The 22,074-nt window shown below is 29.5% G+C and overlaps 1 protein-coding gene across 1 annotated transcript; it reads right to left on the bottom strand.

Moving 5' to 3' along the window:
- Nucleotides 1-18,920: 18,920 nt before the first annotated feature.
- Nucleotides 18,921-21,110, bottom strand: LOC108206020 (BOI-related E3 ubiquitin-protein ligase 1). Its single transcript, XM_017376179.2, has 4 exons — nt 20,415-21,110; nt 20,195-20,304; nt 19,852-20,111; nt 18,921-19,724 (listed from the first exon to the last, which is right to left on the bottom strand). The coding sequence occupies exons 1-4, from the start codon at nt 20,459-20,461 to the stop codon at nt 19,200-19,202; spliced, it is 942 nt and encodes a 313-aa protein (XP_017231668.1). The 5' UTR covers nt 20,462-21,110; the 3' UTR covers nt 18,921-19,199.
- Between the last annotated feature and the right edge of the window lie 964 nt (nt 21,111-22,074).

The following is a 22,074-nucleotide window of genomic DNA, read 5'->3' as shown; positions in this document are numbered from 1 at the left end:
TTAACTAATAAATAGGCATCAAAAAATAAAAAAAATTAACAAATAAAATAATATATAAAAAATAGGAATCATATATTAATTTTATGATAATGTAAATGGGTCTTGATTAGTATTGTGTTTGACGGGCACGGGAGGCGGCCCAAACTAATTTTTATCTAAATAATAATAAATTTTCTATTAGTATTATGTTAGACGGGAAAGTCGCTAAAATAATTTTTATAAAAGAATAATAATTTTTAACTAATAAATAGGAATCAAAAAATAAAAATAATTAACAAATTAAATAATATATAAAAAATATGTATCATATATCGATTTTATGATAATGTAAATGGTTCTTGATTAGTATATCGTTTGACGGGCACGGGAGGCGGCCCAAACTAATTTTTATCCAAATAATAATAAATTTTCTATTAGTATTATGTTTGATGGTAAAGTCACTAAAATAATTTTTTATCTATGTTATAATATATTTTTTTGTTACACAATTCAAAATAATCTTTAATTTTGTCATAATTAGAATAAGTTTTATTAGTATTGTGTTTGACACTAAAACGACTCAAACTAATATCTAAATTATAATGTTTTGTTATAGGTATTGTGTTTGACAAGAGAGCGGCTCAAACTAATTTTGATCTAAATTTTAATATTTAATTTATCATAAAAATAATAATTATGGATTAATATTGTCTTTGACGGGAGGGGGGTTCGAACTAATTTTGTTGTTAGTATTGTGTTTGACAGGATGATTACTTAAACAAATTTTTATATCAATTATAATATTTTTTATTTGTGATATGTTTAATGGGAAGATGACTCAAAATTATTTTTATCCTATTATAATTCTGATTCATATCAAAATTTATTTATCACGCCGCCGCGAATCGCGGCTTTTTTCACTTCCTAAAAATTCTTTTCTCATTCAGTATTTCTTATTGAATTCTAAAATTGATACAATTCTTTTCTTATTTAGTTATCCTAAAAGAAATAGGATTATATTTATTCAAACTAACAATAATAGATAAAATATTATATAATTTATATTTAAGATTGTTAAGGTAATATGTACAATTCTTATTTTCTATAAGATATATAGAAGATGTAGTCGAAATTTATATTATAAAATTTTATTTTCGATAAGATATATAGAAAAATAATCTAATACTATGTCCGTAATCACGACTGTGTTTAAGAGTCTAAATAGTAGACACAAATAATAAATTAGAGAACATGATATGTTCGAATCATAAAATTTATTAACTCAACGTGTCTAGAATTATTGAATTTGGTCTTATAATTTTCTTAATTAAATTTCAAATTGAAAATAAAATTATAACCTAATAATCAGGTTAAAGAATACAATTCTTATTTTCAAAAGTTATAAAACTTATAGTCTTATTTTATTCAAAAAAATTCAAATCATATATCTAACAAATAATTTTCTTAAATTTCGAATGAAAAATTAAATTAAACTTTTTACTTATTTAGAATTCATAAAAGAGTAGGATTCTATTTATTCAAAATAACAAATATAGAACAAATATAATTGAAAATTATAATTCTTATTTTCAAAAGTTATAAAATTTATAATCTTATTTTATTAGTTTTTCTCAAATCATTTATCTAAAAAATAAAAACCAGCATCTTCCGGAATATCAAATTGTCAAAACAGGTTCGTAGCGGTAAACTCAAGTTGTTCCATAAAGATTAATAAGATTGAATCGAACTATTATCGAGATTGGTTGTAAGTTATAATCGAATTTTTATTATCGATTTAGTCTTATAATTTTCTTAAATTTCGAATAGAAAATAAAGGATTGTAAAGATAATAGTCATTAAAAAAACTAATAGCAAAAAAATTAGAAGCATAAAAGAATAATAATTTTTAACTAATAAATAGGAATCAAAAAATAAAAATAATTAACAAATAAAATAATATATATAAAATAGGAATCATATATTAATTTTATGATAATGTAAATGATTCGTGATTAGTATTGTGTTTGACGGGCACGGGAGGCGGCCCAAACTAATTTTTATCTAAATAATACTAAATTTTCTATTAGTATTATGTTTGACGAGATTTTTTGTTTAAACGGGACCACGGTTCAAAATACTTTTAATTCAATAATCTTTAATTTTATCATAATTAAAATAATTTTTATTTGTATTGTGTTTGACAGTAAGGCGACTCAAACTAATATCTAAATTATAATGTTTTGTTATTAGTATTGTGTTTGACAAGATAGAGGCTCAAACTAATTTTAATCTAAATTATAATATTTAATTCTATCATAAAAATAATAATTATGGATTAATATTGTCTTTGACGGGAGGAGGGTTCAAAATTTTATTATTAGTATTGTGTTTGACAGGATGACCACTTAAACAAATTTTTATACCAATGATAATATTTTTTATTTGTGATATTTTAACATGAAGATGACTCAAAATAATTTTAATGCTACTATAACACTAATTCATATAAAAATTTATCACGCCGCCGCGAAGCGCGGCTTTTTTCACTAGTTTACTTTATACAAATCAAACAATTGTTGACTAATAAAAAAAAGTGTATAGAAACAAGGAGTCTGGGAATATTACTTTTTCTCTACAGCATTTACCGGTACTATTTTATGATATTTCGTAGGTGATGACTGATGACTATTTTGTCATAGCATAGAGGTGCATTGAATATGCACAAAAATGTGTAGATGCAAAATTGGCAGAGCGAAATTAATATTTTTCACAATATTTTGCAGTTATTTTAATTGCACGGGAATGGTGTTTTATAGCACATCCTGTCTCTTAAAGTTTTCTCAAAATATCTGCAATTAAAATTTGATTAATTTCACAAAATACCATCAGTCACGAACAAAAGATGCTGCAGGACCAAGCACGTTACTGGCGCGTCGCTGTACGTTGTTCGCATGTTTCGGTCCCACTGCCCCACTAGCTTGCTGTTTGCTCGGGATATTTTCTACTAGTATATTTTTTATTTGCTTTTCATTGTTTGTTTTACTAGTCACAAATTGCAAGTAAACTAAGAAGGACCGTAACGGTAACGATGAGTGAAGCAAGAATTTTTAGGTCGGTCGTGCTATACGCTGATTAATGACTCCACCGTTTGAATTTCTGAAGCATTTAAACGTATATTTTATAGATGAGTTTAAAATAATAATTTATGATTTATGATAGTTTAATGTGATAAGTTATCATTTAAATTAATTATTTGAATAATTTTAAATTATTATATGAGTTATTAGAAATAATTTAATAATTTTATAAGATTTTCAATGATGTGTCGATGGACACACAATAGTCACCGACTTTTATGATAATGATAAATTTTAATTGGTGGATGAATAAATATTGAAGGTCCCGGCCGTCATATCAACTTCACCGATAAAAATACTCCCTCCGTCTCAGTCATTTGTATACAAATGACTGGAACACGGAGACCAAGAAACTGAGTAAGAAATGAGTAAAGTTGGATGAAAATTGGGTATAGTGGTGGGACTCATTTATATTTAATAATAAATTTGAGATAGTGGAGGAAAGTAGTGGGTGTAATAGTGTTTATATTATTATAGAATGGAGATAGTGGAAGAAAGTATGGACATCCCAAAAAGAAAATTGTATACAATTCATTAGGACGGAGGGAGTAAGTCAATTTCGTTAGAGTTTGGTGTTTAGTGTGTTTCCTGACCACACATTAGCGAGACCGAAATTTTATTCATAAACATAATCACACGCAACAAACAAAGAAGTTAGTGTGATGCACGCGCGCACCCACTCCAATATGATGAAAACACACTGTATCCCAGCTGCTAAGTTACGCCAAACAACCCGAGCTCACGTCATTGCTCTGCTCTACTTTCGAACATCTTGTCGTTTTCTAGGCCCATTTCCCAAAAAGAACTCCCAGTTGCGACTGGGTCCCACACACGCGCAAAACAACGGGTTGCGGGTCCCGTACTTTTGTACTACTCGTCAACACCGTACCTGTAGTAAAACCGGTACTACTGTATTTTGAAAATTTGTACTACCACTCTACCAGCAATAGTCCTTGGCTCCAACTAACGTTTATAGGAAAAATAGTTCGGTGTCTTGCTGAATTTATTTGTGCATTCTGTGATTTTTTTAAATATTTGTTCATGTAAAGTTTTAAGTGTTTTTCATGTAACAAATTGTGGTTTCACTTATAAAAGTTATCTAGTTACACTCATCTTCGATAGCTCCATACCCAATTTTTTGGGGTTGAACTCAAAATATTTGTTCTAATTAAATTGAGAATTTATCAAAAGTACCACAATTTTTAAGTTTTTTTGCGATTTTATGATTTTTTTTAAAAATACAAAAACATGAATTTTTATTTAAAGAAATTGCAAAATAAAGTATGCAACTAGATGCAACTTCAGTTAATTGGCCTGCATGATTTGCGGAATATGATTGCATCTGGCTGCTTGTGGTTGCAACATGTTGCATTTTTGTAAATATTTTCAAGAGTTTTGTAATATTAAATAATGATTTAATATTTTTGCAAAAACATTTCTAGATTTGGGTATTTATGAAAAATCCTCTTAAATTTATAAAATTACAAATAATGATAAGCTTATTTATATGATTTGTATATAATAATTATAGTTCAACTTACAAATTATAAACCGAGGAATTGAAAACTTGTAACTTTTTTATTTGAAATATTTTAATTTTTAAATCTTATTTTGTTAAAATATATGTGATCATTTTAAAAAAATAATTCAAAATGTTTTATTAATAATTTAACATTGAGTAAATTATAGATATCATAAAATTATTTAAATAAATAAATTTAAGATAGTCTATATAATAGATACTGTATTTAATTAACTTAAAATCTCTAGTCGATTTGTGCGATAATATGATGAGGACCCCAATTATTAACTTAATTCTTCACATTTTAAAACTTTTTAAGATAATAATATTTTATAATATAAATTCTAACCGCACAATACTTTTAATTCGTTTTCCGAAACTATTAATTAAAAATTGTTGGGTCTATCATTTTACCCATTATCTTTTCACATTCTCATTATTTTATATATTTTTGTTAGTATTCATGTACAATCCCTTTCTATACATATATTTGAGGGTGAGGTACAAAAGGAGTAGCTATTTAGCTATTTAAAAAAATGCTTTGATAAATAAACTAAACTCTCAAAATTTTAATATTATATTGATTTATATGAATTCTAAAATTTAAATCCATATAATATATAAGATTAGTTTAAAAATATTATTATATTTATATTCCTGTATTATAAACTTTTAACCTAATAAAGCATAAATTATTAATAAATTAAACATAAGAATTAACAAATATTTATTTATTAAAATTTGTTATTTATAAACAGTTTTAGAAGTAATTCAAAATATCCCTTCCTCGCTTTCATATTTAAATTGATGAAAACTATCAAAAATTTTGTTTTCTATATTTCTGAATAATGAACGTCAAATTTGATATTTTTAATTAATATAATTTGAAAATAATAATTTTAAATACCCAAACTTAAAATGTGAATATAAAACTTAAAAACTTAATTTTTTTTAAAATTGACAAAAGTTCTATAACTTAAAGGTTAGAAATACAATTGAAATTTAAACATATTTATTGTCTTGGATTAAGATTGGTTTACTTCCTGAAAAGAGAGAAAGGAGGAGGTAAAAAAAGTATGGAGTGGGGTAACCGGAAAAAGAAAAGTAAGTAGTGGGGTTTAGGGTCACATATATTTATGATTTTAAATGAGCTCAGATTCCTAGATTTCTGTTCCCCAACGTCACAACCTCAATATACCCGTGAGAGCCGGGCAGCCTTGCAAAGACTGACCGCAAGGTTAAAAAATATGTAAACGTGGAGGCATTAGATCATTCCACCGCATCATAGTTTCTTGAAGGATCGCCACGTGTTGATAACACTGACAATTTCATACCGCGTCATTAATCTATACACCCGGTTTTAATTCTAGCCGGACATGATAAATCGGTGCAGTGTTGTCTGAATGTTAGGGGTGCATCACCGTTGAATCTAATGCTGATATTTACAGTAGTATTTTCCATTTAATCGTCTCGGTGAATATCCCGAACAAGGTTTCTTAGCCTGCGAGTTTGGATGATATAAATTGTGCTCCTCGTCTAAATTACTCTCTCTTTTCTCAATCGTTGCATAGTTATTTGATTTTAGAATACACCTGATTCTGGAAAAGCAGTCATCAGAATTAGTCAGTTTATTTGATGATTTAGAATTTATCATATTTTCTTTTGATAAATTAGAAAGTCTTAATCATTCTAGTTCATAAATATTAGAATTTAAAAATTAATTGAGGATTTTTTGAACACTATTTCTAAATATTTTGACCGCTAACTTATGACTCGTTTCAGTTTTTGAATAACGTAATAATTTATATGATGTATGTATATGTATATATGTAACTCCCCCGGTCCCTTTTCAGTTGTACATTTGGTTTTGTATCCGTCAAATTAATCAAAGTTTGACGGAAATTTATTAATATTTTATTAATTGACAAAATAGGAAAAAATATGTCACCGGGGATAATTTTTAATCTACTTTAAAATGTAATTTTCAGTTTTTTAAAATAATGAAAGGCTGATTTATAATCTTTGATCAAATATTAGTCAATTTGACTAACAAAAATAGAAATATGACATAGAGTGGCATAAAAATTTCAGTTTTTTATATGATGATTAAGACAAGATTTTCATTTCAGTCAAAATTAAAAGGGTTATTTGTATTAGGCTATAAAATAAGAAGTAGAAAAAGTAATTATGAATTTTATAATGAGTACTTCAGATGAAATTAGATCGAGGGAATATTGAATAAATGAAAACATATTCTTGCAACCAATAATAATATTCGAAGAGAATTAAAAGAATATCTCGGATGGAGCAGTATATTAAACAAATGCTCCTGTTTATAAAAAGATAACAAGACTGTTGGGATAAATCTAAAAAAATGTGTTTTTTTGCTTGAAATAAAGAAATAAATTAGACGTTGAGAAATAAATTAAGAATCACAAGTGATAAATATGTCTGAGAAAGAAATTATAGTCTTGAAACAAAATTAATAATCTCAACTTTTTATGAGTATTTCTGACTTTTTACACAAACGAGTTAAAAAAAATAGAAGTCGCGTTCGTATAAAAAAAGTCTTAGGTACAGTTTGCCACAAACAAGCACGATTCATCGTCAATTGTGTTTCTAAACTTTTTTTCTAAAATGACGCATGCAATTAATTTAAATTGGATGATTTATGTATATGCAAAACATTTTATTATTATTATTGTTATTATGAATTATATAAGAAAGGAATAGTTGAAAATATTATTTTTTTTATTATGGAGTACTATTATTTTTCTTGTAAAAATTTAATGCCTGCTAGTACTGACTTGCGAGGTCTTTTGACCTGGCAAAGTAGTTGGCCTACTAAATAAATGACACTGGTAGTAAATGTGTTATTCTCGCTAACTGTCTCTTCAAAAGTCTACAGAAATTTTAATACACTCTGTAAATAGAGAGTATTGTACAGAAATAAATTGGAGCCCTGAATTGACTAAATTGTTCAAACAACGTCAACAATATACGGTGGATCCAATGCAATCTAGGTCCATTGTTTACTCCCTACTCCCTCTCTCCTCGCCGGTGATAGTCAATTGCGACGGGTATTTAACGGATCTTATAAACGATGTGGACCAAATTAAACATATTCTTCCTCCTCGGCGTTTGATTTTTTACGCATAAATATAAGTGTTTTGATCATATAATAAAAATTAATATTTTTATATTTATTTTTAATAAAAATGTAGCATAAATTTTTTGTTTCAGAATTCTTTTTAAATACCAATTTCAGATATGTGGTCAAACTTATTAAAAATGCGTATACAAAATCAAACCACTTATATAATGAACAAGAGGGAGTATTTCAATTAGTCTCAGATAATTTAGGGATTTGATAAAATTTGACTATTAAATACCTTTTTTAGGGTTTTCGAATCAAAAAAAATACAAAATAATCACGTCCTTGCTTTTTTACGCACTTCTTCATGTGATTCAAAATATATTCTCCTTTATTAGATTATATACGTCCATAAATTTTATTTAGTCTATTTATATACTCCTTTTAAAGAATAAACGGTTTGACATTTTTTGAACAACTAAAAGTTATTTTTTCATTAATTAAACTAGTTGAGAATCCGCGCGTTGCGGCGGCCTATAAAAATTACATTGATGATTCAAAATTAATATTTATAGAATAAAATCAATTTGCGGCGACTTATAAAAATTATATTAATAATTCAAAATTAATATTTATAAAATAAAATAAATTTTATATTATAAACATCTCGATGCAATACCAATATTAATTTTTAAAATTGCAAAATTGGACTATAATTCATATGTGAAAAAATGATAATAAGTTTCTACATGTAATTAACGATTTAAAGCACGACGAATCTTAATTTTAATTGTGTTTTTCTTTTTGAAAAGTAATCATGTTCTTGACTAACATTGTCATTAACTTTTCCAAACACTACTTCTTAGACACATACACCACTACCTGCATATAAAAAGCATACGACTATACTGACTGATGACATCAATAAAACAGACCGTAAGCTTGCAAACAACAACAAATACGTCCGACGACCAAAACAAATATTATAAAAGAATCACCAACAAAAATATACCATTGTAATTAGGGGTGTGCATTCGGTTAACCGAAACCGAAATTTATTTCGGTTAACCGAAACTGAAATTCTATGAAACCGCGGTTAAAAAACCGGATAACCGAAAAATGAAAATTTGGCTACCGAAAACCGAACCGAAATATAAATTTCGATTAACCAAACCGAAATTATTTTGGTTATTCGGTTCGGTTTTCGGTTAACCGAACCGAATGCACACCCTTAACTGTGATATTGAGAGACAGTGTAGGTTGTGTTTAGATGATACAAAACCCTACAACCTATAAGGATATTTATAGGTGCCGAGAAACTTGTGCGCTACTCTTTTCCATAATTAAATAATCTGAAATAGAATCAGATTAAAAAACTTGCAAGTTACTATATTCCATAAATAATCTGAAATAAAATCAGACTAATACTTTCAATTTATTATATTCCATAAATAATCTGAAACAGAATCAGATTAATTTATGACAGGATATATACCATATCAATGAATCTGAAACAATTTTTTTTATATCTTTCACCCAAAAATTCCAGAAAATTAGAAAAATAGAACGGAGCTATCTGAGAGGCGCCACCTACACGCCCCTCGCTTCTCCTTTATATAAGTATATTGATTTCTAAATACATATAAACATGTACTCCCTCCGTTCCACTTCTTTTGTCTTGTTTGACTTTTCGTGGTCAGATTGACCGAACTTTGACCGATAATAAATAATTATTCTTACATAATTTCTAAAAATTGAAAAATACGACTTAAAGTGGAATAACAGTAGATTATAGTAGTATAATTTTTATAATATTTTTCAATTTTTTAATATATGTAAATTTCAGTCAATATTGAGTCAATTTGACCATAAAAAATCAAATAAGACAAAAGAATTGGGACGGAAGGAGTATATGATTTTCTTGTGTTGATTTATGTCTTGTTTTGTTTGTTCTTTTTTCAGGACCAGAGCAAAAGATTCTGAGGATGGTTTTAAAAAATGGGTTTTATATCTTCGATCATTAAAGTTATATTTTCTAAATTTTTGGAGACATCTTGCATGAATTTTTTTTTTTTGATATAACTATTGTATTCGATATAATTCATCTACGTACACGGAGACCCTAAAAAAAAAAAAAGTTGCAGCACATAATAGCAATTCCCATCAACAGTGTTGAAAGATCAAGAGTTGTTTACCAAATCCCCGGTACAATAATTAAAGCAATACTCTTTCCACTACAACTTAGGCATGCTCAGTAGTAAAGTAAATTTTGGTGGATTAAGATACTCAACATCAATAATTAGTCATTTTCAGACAATTATTAAATTGGAAAGCAAGAAAGAAGGAGTTGATTCCCATGAAATTATTGTGGCATAGAGGTAGTCTTCCCCCTAAATTTTATTCATGTGTCACTTTCAGATCAAGTGCATGTCTTTTTCACAATCATCTTTAATCATATTCGATTTAGTTAATTCGTGTATCTATAGAGATTATGTACACCGGTCTTAAGTTAATTGATTTGTTATTGCTGATTATAATAGGGATTTAGTAAGCAACCTCGTATATTTTAATTTTGCCAACAAATATTGAGTCCTTACATTCAGGGTCATGCGACTTAAAAAATTATTTGGCACTTGTTTAACACAGAAAATATAGTTAATCAACCATATTAATATACTCCGTTGTTTTGATAGGAGTTGCATACTCTATAATCCAAAAATTAATCAAGTTAATCATATTTTAGTTTTGTTTAGTTTCTATTTGTGAGAGTTTTGATTTTTTGGTTGTTCATCACATCCTGAGTTACAGGTATGAGGGATTTTCAGGATATCAATCCACTAATAAAGATTTTTATAGTGATGCTATGATCAGTTGTTCGAAATAACAATTGAAGTATTATATTATCTACATATTTTTAAAAATATCTCTCGGTTGTAGAATCAAAAAACATTCAATAACGATATAATTATAGGTTTGTTCAATTTTGTTCATGTGTGCACGGATACTGTATGTTATTTCATTATCGAAATATTTTTTTCTAAAAAAAAATAATATCATGTCTTTCTCAAAATAATTTATTAAAATCATCATTTCAAATCTTTGTGTGAATGAAAGTAAATTTTTGATATTTTGTTCAGATTATTTTTCAAAAATAATTTTAATTTATATAATTAATATTTTAAAAATATGTGAAATCAACAGTGTTACAGAAATCGGGGATCGGACCTAATCGGTTGAGCTACCGATTCAAGGATTAATCGGAAATCGAGGATTAATAGGAAGGATTAATCGGAGTGAAAATCGAATTTATTTTAATATTAAAATATTATTTAATATGTAGTTATTATTATATTTGCTATTTAGTAACTAATATATTTACTATATTCATGAACTTTAAAATTACTTATATTTAAAGTAATATAGTATTTTAATTCTAATAATTTATTATATATACTTCGATTAAGAAATATATATAAGGATTAATCGGATTTCAAAAATCAGATCGGTGGCCGATCTTGCAGGACATTAATCGGTTAAATCAGAAATTTTTAAAACACTGGAAAGATAACTATTTGAAACCGGTAACCAACTATTCGCGAGAACAACGGGGAGGATGAGGAGTGGTATATACAATATTTGGCCAGAAGAAGACTCCAAAAGCTAGCATAGCAGTACATGTACCTAGAATAATTTTGAATTATGTGAGCGGCCGAATGAACGGATCTATTTTTATTCAGTTGGCTAAGCGGCTAACAGTTTTCCAATATTGTTATTATTATATTCTAAATATAATTGGCCATAAGAAATTTTCTAGTCATTAATTTCCCGGTGTTACCGTTGATCCTCATTCTTATTGCACTAGCAATTTTTATAATGCTAATTATATTCGTATATTGTTCGTTTCTAGCAATTTAGCCCGACAAAACAATATATACTTAATTTTTTTATTAACTCTACTCTTTTGCATATCGTGCATATTCGGCGGCATTAAATAATAAATACTTTTAAGTATAATTATAACCATAACAAGTGACTGCTGGCGGACCACTAGCTTTATGAAACAACTTGTGCAAGACTATTCATTTATATTGACTTGGTTATTAACATTTCCTTGTTTTTGTCTTCCATTTCTTTCACTTTCTAAGTCCATTGAATTTTGTCACCTTCGTTTGGTCCCAACTACTGAAATAAAGAAGGGAAGAAAAAATGATTCCACATTACTTTTGTTTTAACTTATTAATGCCCTTTTTACCAAAAATAATAATAATATAGAATGTGTGCGTAGGTATGTACTACAGTAGCACTTTAAACCAAAATCACACCTGGGGATTATACATATTGATATAGGATTTCTGTACTTGCGTAATTCTTATTTTAAAACAGTGGGTATACCTTTTAACTAGAAAAATGCTCGTAATTACAAGTCAATGCATTTTGTAATGCATGATTTTGCAGACATATATATATTTATTTATCACACACACACATATATATAATTTGGAAAAACAATATTCTGATTATTTTTGAATAAGTAAAACTTACAAAATTTAGTGAGACTAAGCATTAAGACATCTCGATTTTTCCGGGAGAAGGAAGGGAGTAATTTGCAAAATGTCTGTAAAAATTATACTCGTTTCTAACATATGTTCAATTTAAAAAAAATTATACCAAACACTAATAACTAACTTTTATTATTACTTCTTTTATAACACTAATCATATCGATTCAATAATTATTTGACGTGTAAATTTAGATACAAATCAAAAACTAAACAATTATTTATGATTTAAACTTGATTAGAAAATATAAATTAGAAAATTACTTGTATTAATAATTCCCGACATACAAAAATATATACACTAGCTCCATGTTTACTAATTTCCGACATGTCATGGAGTGTGCATGTATTCTCATTGTTTAACTCTCCAAACTCAGACTCTTTTTACTTTCTCTTTAACCTTTCCTTCATTTCAACTTCATACATTTAAAACAAACACATACATTTAATATGTAAGTCTTTCCTCCCTGCTTTTCCATTTTATATTCTCCATCTCTTTTTTAAGTCTTTTGATGCTTGTTTCGTCTCAAGGTGGCATTCAAACCACTTGCCGTGATTATAAAATTAAGCTAATTATTGTAACACAATGCCACTACTAGAACAATATTAAAATAACTCTGCTAATAAATTATTTAATTAATTCCAAGATTTTCAAGATCGGCGTATCTGACACACGTGTGGTGGTGAGAGGACACACGTGTACATTCTGGAAAATTTCAAGTAAAATCCACAGACCCGGTCTGATTTATGAAATCTAGGACGGTAACTTTTTTATATACAAATCATGTGCAAATATTCCAGGAAGTGGAGGTCTTTATGGGGCATATTATTTTATAGATTCTGCTATATTTTTATGGTTATTTTAATAATGTCGTGACAATGAATAAATAAATTAAAAATGGTGGGTGTTTTTGGTGTAAGATTTGTTCATGTTACTATAATATGTGAGTCTGTCGCTATCCCGAGATAATTGTGATTTTTATAAGATGCATTGTTGCATTATATAATGACACTAGCGGAAACATTATTTATTATTATTATTTTAATGGGCATGCGATCAATAATTTGGTCTACTATTTAGGGGTCATCGGACTTTGTTACTCCCTCTGTCCCTCTCATTTCTTTACAGTTACTATTTTGGGATGTCTCTCTCATTTCTTTACGTTACTATAAATAGTAAGTTTTTCTCATCATTACACCCACTATCTTCCCCACTATCTCATATTTAACAATAAAAACTACTATTACACCCACTACTTTCCTCCACTATCTCAAATCTATTATAAAATATTGATAGGTCCCACCACTTTACCCACTTTTCATCTAACTTTACTCATTTTCCATACATTGTCTTGGTCTCCGTGTCCCCCTCCAATGTAAACAATTGAGGGGGACGGAGGGAGTATGTATAATTAGGTTAAGCGTATTGTGATTTGTAATCAATCACTGCGATTTTGTTTAATGAAGGTCTAGTCTAGCCTATAGGTGCTTGATTAATTATTGGTTTGGTGTAATTTAATTCTCCAGGTTGTATTTGTGTTAATTAATTTAGTAATGCATGAAATTATTGTTCCAATGCAGAATATAACGTATTTTATAAATTGATCAAGGTGTCATGAAATATGATTGTTCAGCTTTTTAACGCACATTTTTAAATTTTTTGATCATCTAATAAATTACTTTTTTAAAATTATAATATTAATTATATACTATTGTTAAATTTTTTCTAAAAAAACTTATTTTAACTATGCGATTTAAGTACTTAGAAATGTGTATCAACAAATCAAAAGAATTATATTTCAAAATAGAGTAGATATATTCTAAATTTGCTCTTTTTCTTAATGGAGGATTATGCAATTTATCACTTCGAAAAATATTTTCTCAGAAATTGCATTTTTAAGTACCAGTTTAATGAGACATAAACTTGAGTATTTACCAAAGAATTCTCCTTTCGTATGTTGCAAGTTCCAGAAAGTCAATACAAGCAAATAAAGCTTTGGGCTTTAGATAGTCGCACCATTTGATCACAACGGCATATTGATACATGCAGCGGATTGAATGTGCAGTTGGGCTCAAAGTGTTTGGGCCTTTAACATTATTTCTCGAAGAAGAGTGGGCTGTGGGAGTATCATTCTCGAATTTTCTTTATAACGTGAGAGGCAGAGGATGTATTGGGCTGTATCATAAAGAGATACATAGAAAGTATTGGGCTTTCACCTGTATCGTAATAAGCCAACTTGGTAAACTCTAAATAATGATGGTTAGAGCAACTCCAAGGCATTAGACCTCTTAGGTAAAAGTGTTTATGTGGCACCTACATGGCATCTATGTGGCACATTTTAGACAATAGGTAAAAATTCTACACTCCAACCATGACCCCTTAGCAAAAAAATATAGATAACTAAAATTGGGGTTGCTACATTTGTAAAACATCTAAAGCTATTATGTATAATTTTAGATAATATACTTATACATAATACCATTGGAGTGAAACTAGAACCTCTTAGCTATAATTTTAGATGATTATTTATATATCATATTATAGCTAACAAATATAAATAAGGCCCTTGGAGATGCTCTTATATAGCATCTTAATTTGATAATTGTACAGATTAACTGCATAAATAGTTTACCAAGTTATTTATTTGAATAATTTATGTAATTCATAGATTATTTATTTAAATGATAAATTTGATTTTTATTAAACAAATTATAAATGTAAAATAAGTTATTGAATTATACCGCATTCTGAATTACTTTTAACTTTAAACTAGGTTACCTGATTTATTATAAATATTAAAATTAATATTATATGTATCTTTACATCCGGTATTTTACAACCCCGACTTCTGGATTATTTCACGTATTCCAACTTTTACTGAACTATTTATTCTCAGGCCAGTTCTGTCTGAGGACAAGAAGTAAATAAATGATTATTGGTGCCAAATAAGTCCATATCTCATATAAGTCCATGCCAAATAACCTAATACCATACATCTTACTGTGAGAAATCAAGTACTATTATATATTGTGGCAAAAGTTGTGCAAAGGTTGATGTATTCTTCCAAAACAGAAAAACAGAATCAGTTTCAACTTGAAAGAAGCACCTTGACCTGGTGTCTCATCCAAAGCATCTGTGTTGTCACATACTACACTGCAGCTCCCAGGCTTTAAATATGTTTATGGGAAATCAAACCAAGACATCTCACACACTGTTTCCTCAGTTTCAACTTTGGATCTTTCCCATTCCTGTTCTTTCTTTATGAATTTTTCTTGCCTTTGCTGCAACCAAAGTTTGGTAGTAGTTGGAACAGCCTAGCCTGCACATCTCAACACACATTAGCAAACTTTTTCTTTATTTTCCAATCTTATTCAAGACCATGGGCCTCATCCAACTGTTTTTTCAATTATAAAATCATGATTGTAGTACTATAAATTTTTGCTTTTTACCAAACAGAAATTAAGCAGAGAAAATGCCAAGAGGGTGAGCCCAAAAAGCATGCATGTTAGTAATGAATATCACATTTCACAATTTCACATTGAAATTTTCTGTGTCTCAATTATTTTGTCAAATATCATATCATGTCAAGGGTCCCTTGTACATGCAAATGCCCATCACTGCAACCTCTTCTTTTCACTCTTTTCGCTAGTTCCCCCTTAAACGGGACACTTGCATAATTATATACATTTATTTAATCAAATAGTGTAAAGAATAGTAATGCAAATCTACCATAGAGATTTTTTTTTTCATTAGACATCTGAACACTTTTTATTAATAGTAAATATTATCTAATTTAGTGCTTAATTAGTGGCTTTTGCAACTTGTTTTAAAGCCGGTAACCAACGATGTAAAGTTCCGATTAAAGTTTAGATTCATAATTTGAGCAAGTCATTGGTGCAGCCATCTTGCATATTTTGTTCTCTTAACCATAAAAAATGTTAAAAGATTGACAAAGAAACTACACAACATGATTTTTTTAAGCAAATACTCTTTGAAATTATAAACTTCTAAATTGATTATAAAAAAAAATCTAGAGGCTGATTCTAGTATATAATTACGAACCGGATGCCATAAATTTTAAATCAATTAGACATATGGGCTGTGTATTCATTTTATATGTCACAAGTGGTCTTTTTCTGTCTTTTTCAGTAACGAATACCCTTAAAATGAGTCTAGCTACATGTATTAACAATTTTATAACTAGAGCTGATTGCAAATTTGAAAATGGTGATAAAGTATATACGCATGTTAGGCATTTTGTTACGTTAATTGTTATACACATCTGTACCTAAAAGTTCAGATTTATGATCCCACTACACTATTGTATACAAGTATATAACGTGGAAACTTATATTTATGCTCGTTATCGACAAGACTTGAAAGAGAGACGTTATGTTATAATATTGCACATAATATGTTTAGGAATATTAGGCAGATCGAGCTAGTAAGAATATTAAATTCTAGGTTAGGAATATGTAATATCACTAAAAACACATTGGTTTATCGGTTGCTGAATTACAAAACTATGGTACAGAAATCATGTGATCTACATTGGTCTTGTATGTACGTGTAGTAGGTTAACTTCTATGTCTCCAATTTGATGAATTTAAACTATATATATTTCCTATGATTAGGTCCTGTTTTGTTAAAACATAATAAACTATTATATAAATATAACAAACTATTATATAAATATAATATTGTGAGATTTGGGTATTTGAATGAAAACAATATATATATTGTATAATTTAAATAAAAGAGCATCTCCAACCATAAAGATCCCTTGGCAAAAATTCTAGTTGTCATGTCAAAAATAAAAATTATAGCTAATGGCTTCAAAAATACACACTCCAACCATCCCCACCTGTTATCTATAATTATAGTCAACTTTCGATGGATGACTATATTTGTTGATCGCAAAATGTCTTACGGGTTCAGCAAATTTTACATAATATCTTACATGTCCAATTTAGCCAACTATTATAGCCAACGTTTGCTCTAAGATGATCATGTTTCGGTCAATGTCTTGTATAGTCGTGTTTTTTTATTGATTTTATCTTATCCCTCTGCTCGTTTAAATTCAATTCGGTTGATGTCTAATTTTTGAGTACTAGCAAAAATTTGACCGATTATTATGACAGTGATCGAAGATGGTGAAAAGATAAATGATGCGGGGGTGAGACATCGTCATTGCAAAGGTAATAATAAAAACAACCAAGTTTGCTGTCATTTACATATGAAAGCACAGAGATTATAAAATAGAAGGATAGAGATGAAGAGGAAGATGACAAAGTGTGCACAGCTAAGGGGCTGCTCGGTTGAATATGGTCCCGAGTCATTATGATGAAGATGGCCACAAATGAAGGCCCGGTCTTTCTTTTATGTCACGACACGAACCATATATAAGCAACGCAACCACTTCTACTATTTCAAACTCTTCTTTCATCATCTCTCTTCTCATTTGACAGCTCCTTTGCTTCCGTTGGCTGGCCGGTTAATTAATTAATTAATCACTTATTCACTTCGTAATTACCCACAAATCGTACTAGACAAAATGTATTAGTCACACTCGCATGTGTTTTGGTAGTTTCCATGAAAGTACGTACTATATGTGATAAACATAATCTCGATTAGATTTACGCTTAAGCAACAATTACTTAAGCATGCAAAAGACTAGCTAGCTATTAGATAATTAAATTAGTCTAAACATCATTGTATTGTATGCATTTGACAAAACACAATCGAATTAAACAAGCTCCAAATGCCGAAAGTTGGGGATGCTTGATGAAAGTAACCAAACAGGCCATAAAATGGTGGTTGCATTGGACATTTGCGGTGAGAGGCATGTGATCCATCTATCACGAGGAGATTCCAGCTTATCTTGGAAATCAAACAAATTTTAATAATTATGTTAATTAATTAGTGCAGCTCTTTTCTAATCTAGATATGCTTTTGATCCGATCTCTTCTTGGTGTGTGAAGCTAAGTTTTCTATATCTCTTTTGATGGCTTTAATAAGAAAAATAACTCTGATTCAAAGAAAGCTCGTGACTTTGTTTTATCCTTATTTCCATGTTCTTATTGAGGATATTTAGTACTTTCAAATCGGATAGACCTGAATATAATTAACATAATAAACAAAATTTCCACTTTGAAGCTTGAACTCATATATTCTTTTGTTCACACACACACAAAAAATTCCAGTTGGGAAAAAAAAGCAGATATATTAATTTTAGGATTTTTATGTTCGGTTTTCTTTTCTTTCAAGATAACAGTTACTCCCTCCGTCCCATTTTAGTTGTCACATTTCCTTTTTTGTTGGTCAAATTGACTAACTTTTGACCAAAGATTACAAGTCGCTCTTTCATGATTTTAAGAAACCGAAAACTACATCTTAAAGTAGATTAAAAATTATTTCCGATGACATATTTTTCTTATTTTTTCAATTGATAAAATATTGGTAAATTTCAGTCAAACTTTGGTCAATTTGACCGGCACAATATCAAATGTGACAACCAAAATGGGACGGAGGGAGTAATAAATGGATATATCCCCACAAATGCAGATGTCACGTTTGGTTACAAATTAAACAAGTAATTTAGCATAAGACTTATGGAAAACTCAGAAAACTATTTACAAAATTGTAATAAAAATAAAAGAATTTATGTTTTACATTATAATTTTAAACTAAAATCTGCCAAAACACCAAATATACGAGGTTTGTTTGGTTTTTCTTATTATTAGGCAAAAAATTATTTAAAATTAGTCTCTTTCATTCTTTCTAATGCCTTTTCTCAGTTTACTCATCAAGCTCCACGTGTCCGCCTACTGACCATTGGGCCAATAACAAGGACTTAGATTTAACCCAATAAACAGGCTTTTGTCCAGACGGGCTTTAAAGCTGGCCCATTATCCGAGAAACACCTCAACGCTAGAGCTTCGAAAAGAGAGACAAAGTGGGCAAGCCTGAACGACACCGTCACACTCTGCACACACACTTAAATGCCGACAAGGCAACAACACCACCGATGCAACTCGCTTTTGACACGCCTTGCAACTCGGTCCACTCGCCACCTCGACTCGCTCCGGGTCAATGTAGGCTGACTCGGCATCATCTGCTGCCACGTCACCGGACGCGCACGTTAGCGTCCCGTCGTGATTCTGCGCGCACCCCTGGCGTAATATAGCGTTTTGCAACTGGGCTTGGAGTGATGCTGCCGTGGCCTCTTGGGCCCTTGCTCTTGCTTGCCAAACCTGCGCCTCCGCGCTAAAATGCGCCGCCCTGGCCTGAAGCTCGGCATTTTTCCGCACCGCCTTTTCGACCTCCGCCTCCTTTTCCCTTATCTTTTTCGCCACCGCTTCCTCCGCCGTGGCGAGAAGCGCATGATAGTGCCGCTGCCTCTTCTCTGCTAACGTGCGCCTCAGCTGATCACCCTGAGAAAAATAAACCCATTAACATTCTTGAACAAAATTTTAAAAATTTACAAAATCACAACCATCCATAAGCCGATTTAAATTTAATTAATCAAATATTTCAAGGGAAATGAAAATAAATTAGTACCTGGGCTTGGAGAAACTGATCAATTTCATCTCTCTGATGTTTCATCTGGGCTGCAAAATCTTGAGGGAGTAGAGATAGAGATTGGTTCTGCAAATGGTCACCGAAAGATAACCGGAGGCCGGTGGAGACGCCGGCGTTTTGCGGCGGGGTGTGGAGCTGGGTAAGGTCTATAAGTTGAGGTTGTTGTTGATGCATAGATGAAGAAGAAAATATTGGATTAATTTCTCTTCCTCTTTTACGAGAATCCTGATTATCATTCACTGTAAAAAAAAAACAGATAGATTAAAATCAAAGAGACCGAAGATTTCATTTGTATATGTTCTATCCTGTGTCTTCAAATTACCTGGAGGTGTATTATTGCTGAAAATGAAACGAGGTTGATCAAGAAATGCTCCTTGTTGCGCCTGCATTGTGTAATCATTTCCGCCTTGAATTTTGCCTTCTTGTATGCCTCTGCATTCACCATTCAATCAAAACCCATGTTGGTTTTTTTTTATGCGATGATTAATCAGAATTCACATCAATATAAATAATGAGTGGTGGGGATCGAAGAGAGTGCAAACCTGTTGAGGAGGAGAACATTTGAAGAGTATTGAGCTTGAACAGCCATTTGTATTGATGTTATAATAAGCTGAGTAGTATTATGTATGTATGTATTTGTGTGTGTTTATATAGGTTTGTATATATATGACAGAAAATGAAGGGAGAGGGCTACAAGGAAGGCTAATAAATTAATCAAGGAAAGAAATAAATTTCAAAAAATTTACTAAAGAGAAATGAAAGAAGCAAGATGGGCTAAAATATAAAGAGATTAAATGGCATATAGAGAGAGAGGCTAGAGGAGAGAATCAAAAGTAAATGTTTGATAAGAAGACAGCAGCACCAGCAAGACCAAGAAGAAGATATGTATCACAATACTCATGATTTATAGTAATCCCTTGTATTTCTCTCCATGCACTTGGTTTTACCACCTACTTTTCTTTGCTTTCTCCCTTAAATTTTGGCTCCTCTACGTGCCTTGTTTTTGCTATCTTTTTAGAGAGCTATTATAGCTGGAGTTTGAAGCGAATCAGTCCAAGAGATTGACAACTCTATCGCCCTCTTTTTAATACATACACATGTATTTTTATTTATGTTCTTGATTGTGAGTATTTGTAATTTTAAATCTCTTTGCTACATTGTTCTCGATTTTTCTTCTTGCCCTTTTTTTCTCAAGAGGGTGAGTCTCGTGTTTCTTATCTACTACTGCATACGTACTCACATTATAATTATGGTCTTCTCACCATTTATATATTTATGTAGATGTCACAAATTTAACACATACTTATCTCGATCAACTAATTGTGTAAATGCATGCACTAGCTGGTGTAACTGACGGATTCTGGTCCTGAGGTTGGGATGATGTTTTGGCCGTGCATAATGCCTCAACCGTTACTCTACTGCATCTGTTGTAATTTTACAAACATGATTTAATGGGACTAATTGAGAGTTTAAAAATATCTACTGGATAATTTTGACTTATTAATCATTTATAAATTATTAAAATATAATAAGGAAAAATAAATTAGTTTGTAGTTAATTTATAGATAATTTTTATCAGAAAAAGTTTATAAAAATTAAATAACTAAAAAAATAGATCGAACTAACTTCTGATTTTAAATCAAAGTTTTATTTATTTTCAACTGTAAAGCAACTAACTACTTATTACATAATAGACATTTTTCAACTTAAAATCACAAACAATTTAAGCTTTAAACTCACGCAAAAGATGATCTGTTCTAGTAACACTAAGTGGAATAATATTATAATATATAATTTGATTACATATTAGTATAAGTAACCAAAATATGATATTAATATCCTTATGTACATGAGGGAGACAATAAGAACACTCTCCCCCAATTTTATTATATTAATTATGTGTATAAATATAATTTAAAAAATGAATCGATAACATAAAAATATAATTATAGGGTTTAATTTGATAAATAATATATATTATCTCATAAATAATTATGATATATATTCTTTCATTTTATAATAATATTAATATCTTTAACCATACAAGTTAGAGTTACCGAACGGTATAAACTGGTTAAAGTATTAATATTTGTAAAATAAATTATCATTTCTTAATTCAAAATTATTAGCATTATTTGGTCTTTTAATAATTAAATTGTACAAATTTGATTATTAATAATATGTTATAATTTTAAAAAATTC

This window comes from Daucus carota, chromosome 2, assembly GCF_001625215.2.
Source record: "Daucus carota subsp. sativus chromosome 2, DH1 v3.0, whole genome shotgun sequence".
Classification (NCBI taxonomy): Eukaryota; Viridiplantae; Streptophyta; class Magnoliopsida; order Apiales; family Apiaceae; genus Daucus; species Daucus carota.
Note: the sequence above shows the minus strand (reverse complement) of the source record. Positions and strands in the feature narration are given on the sequence as shown.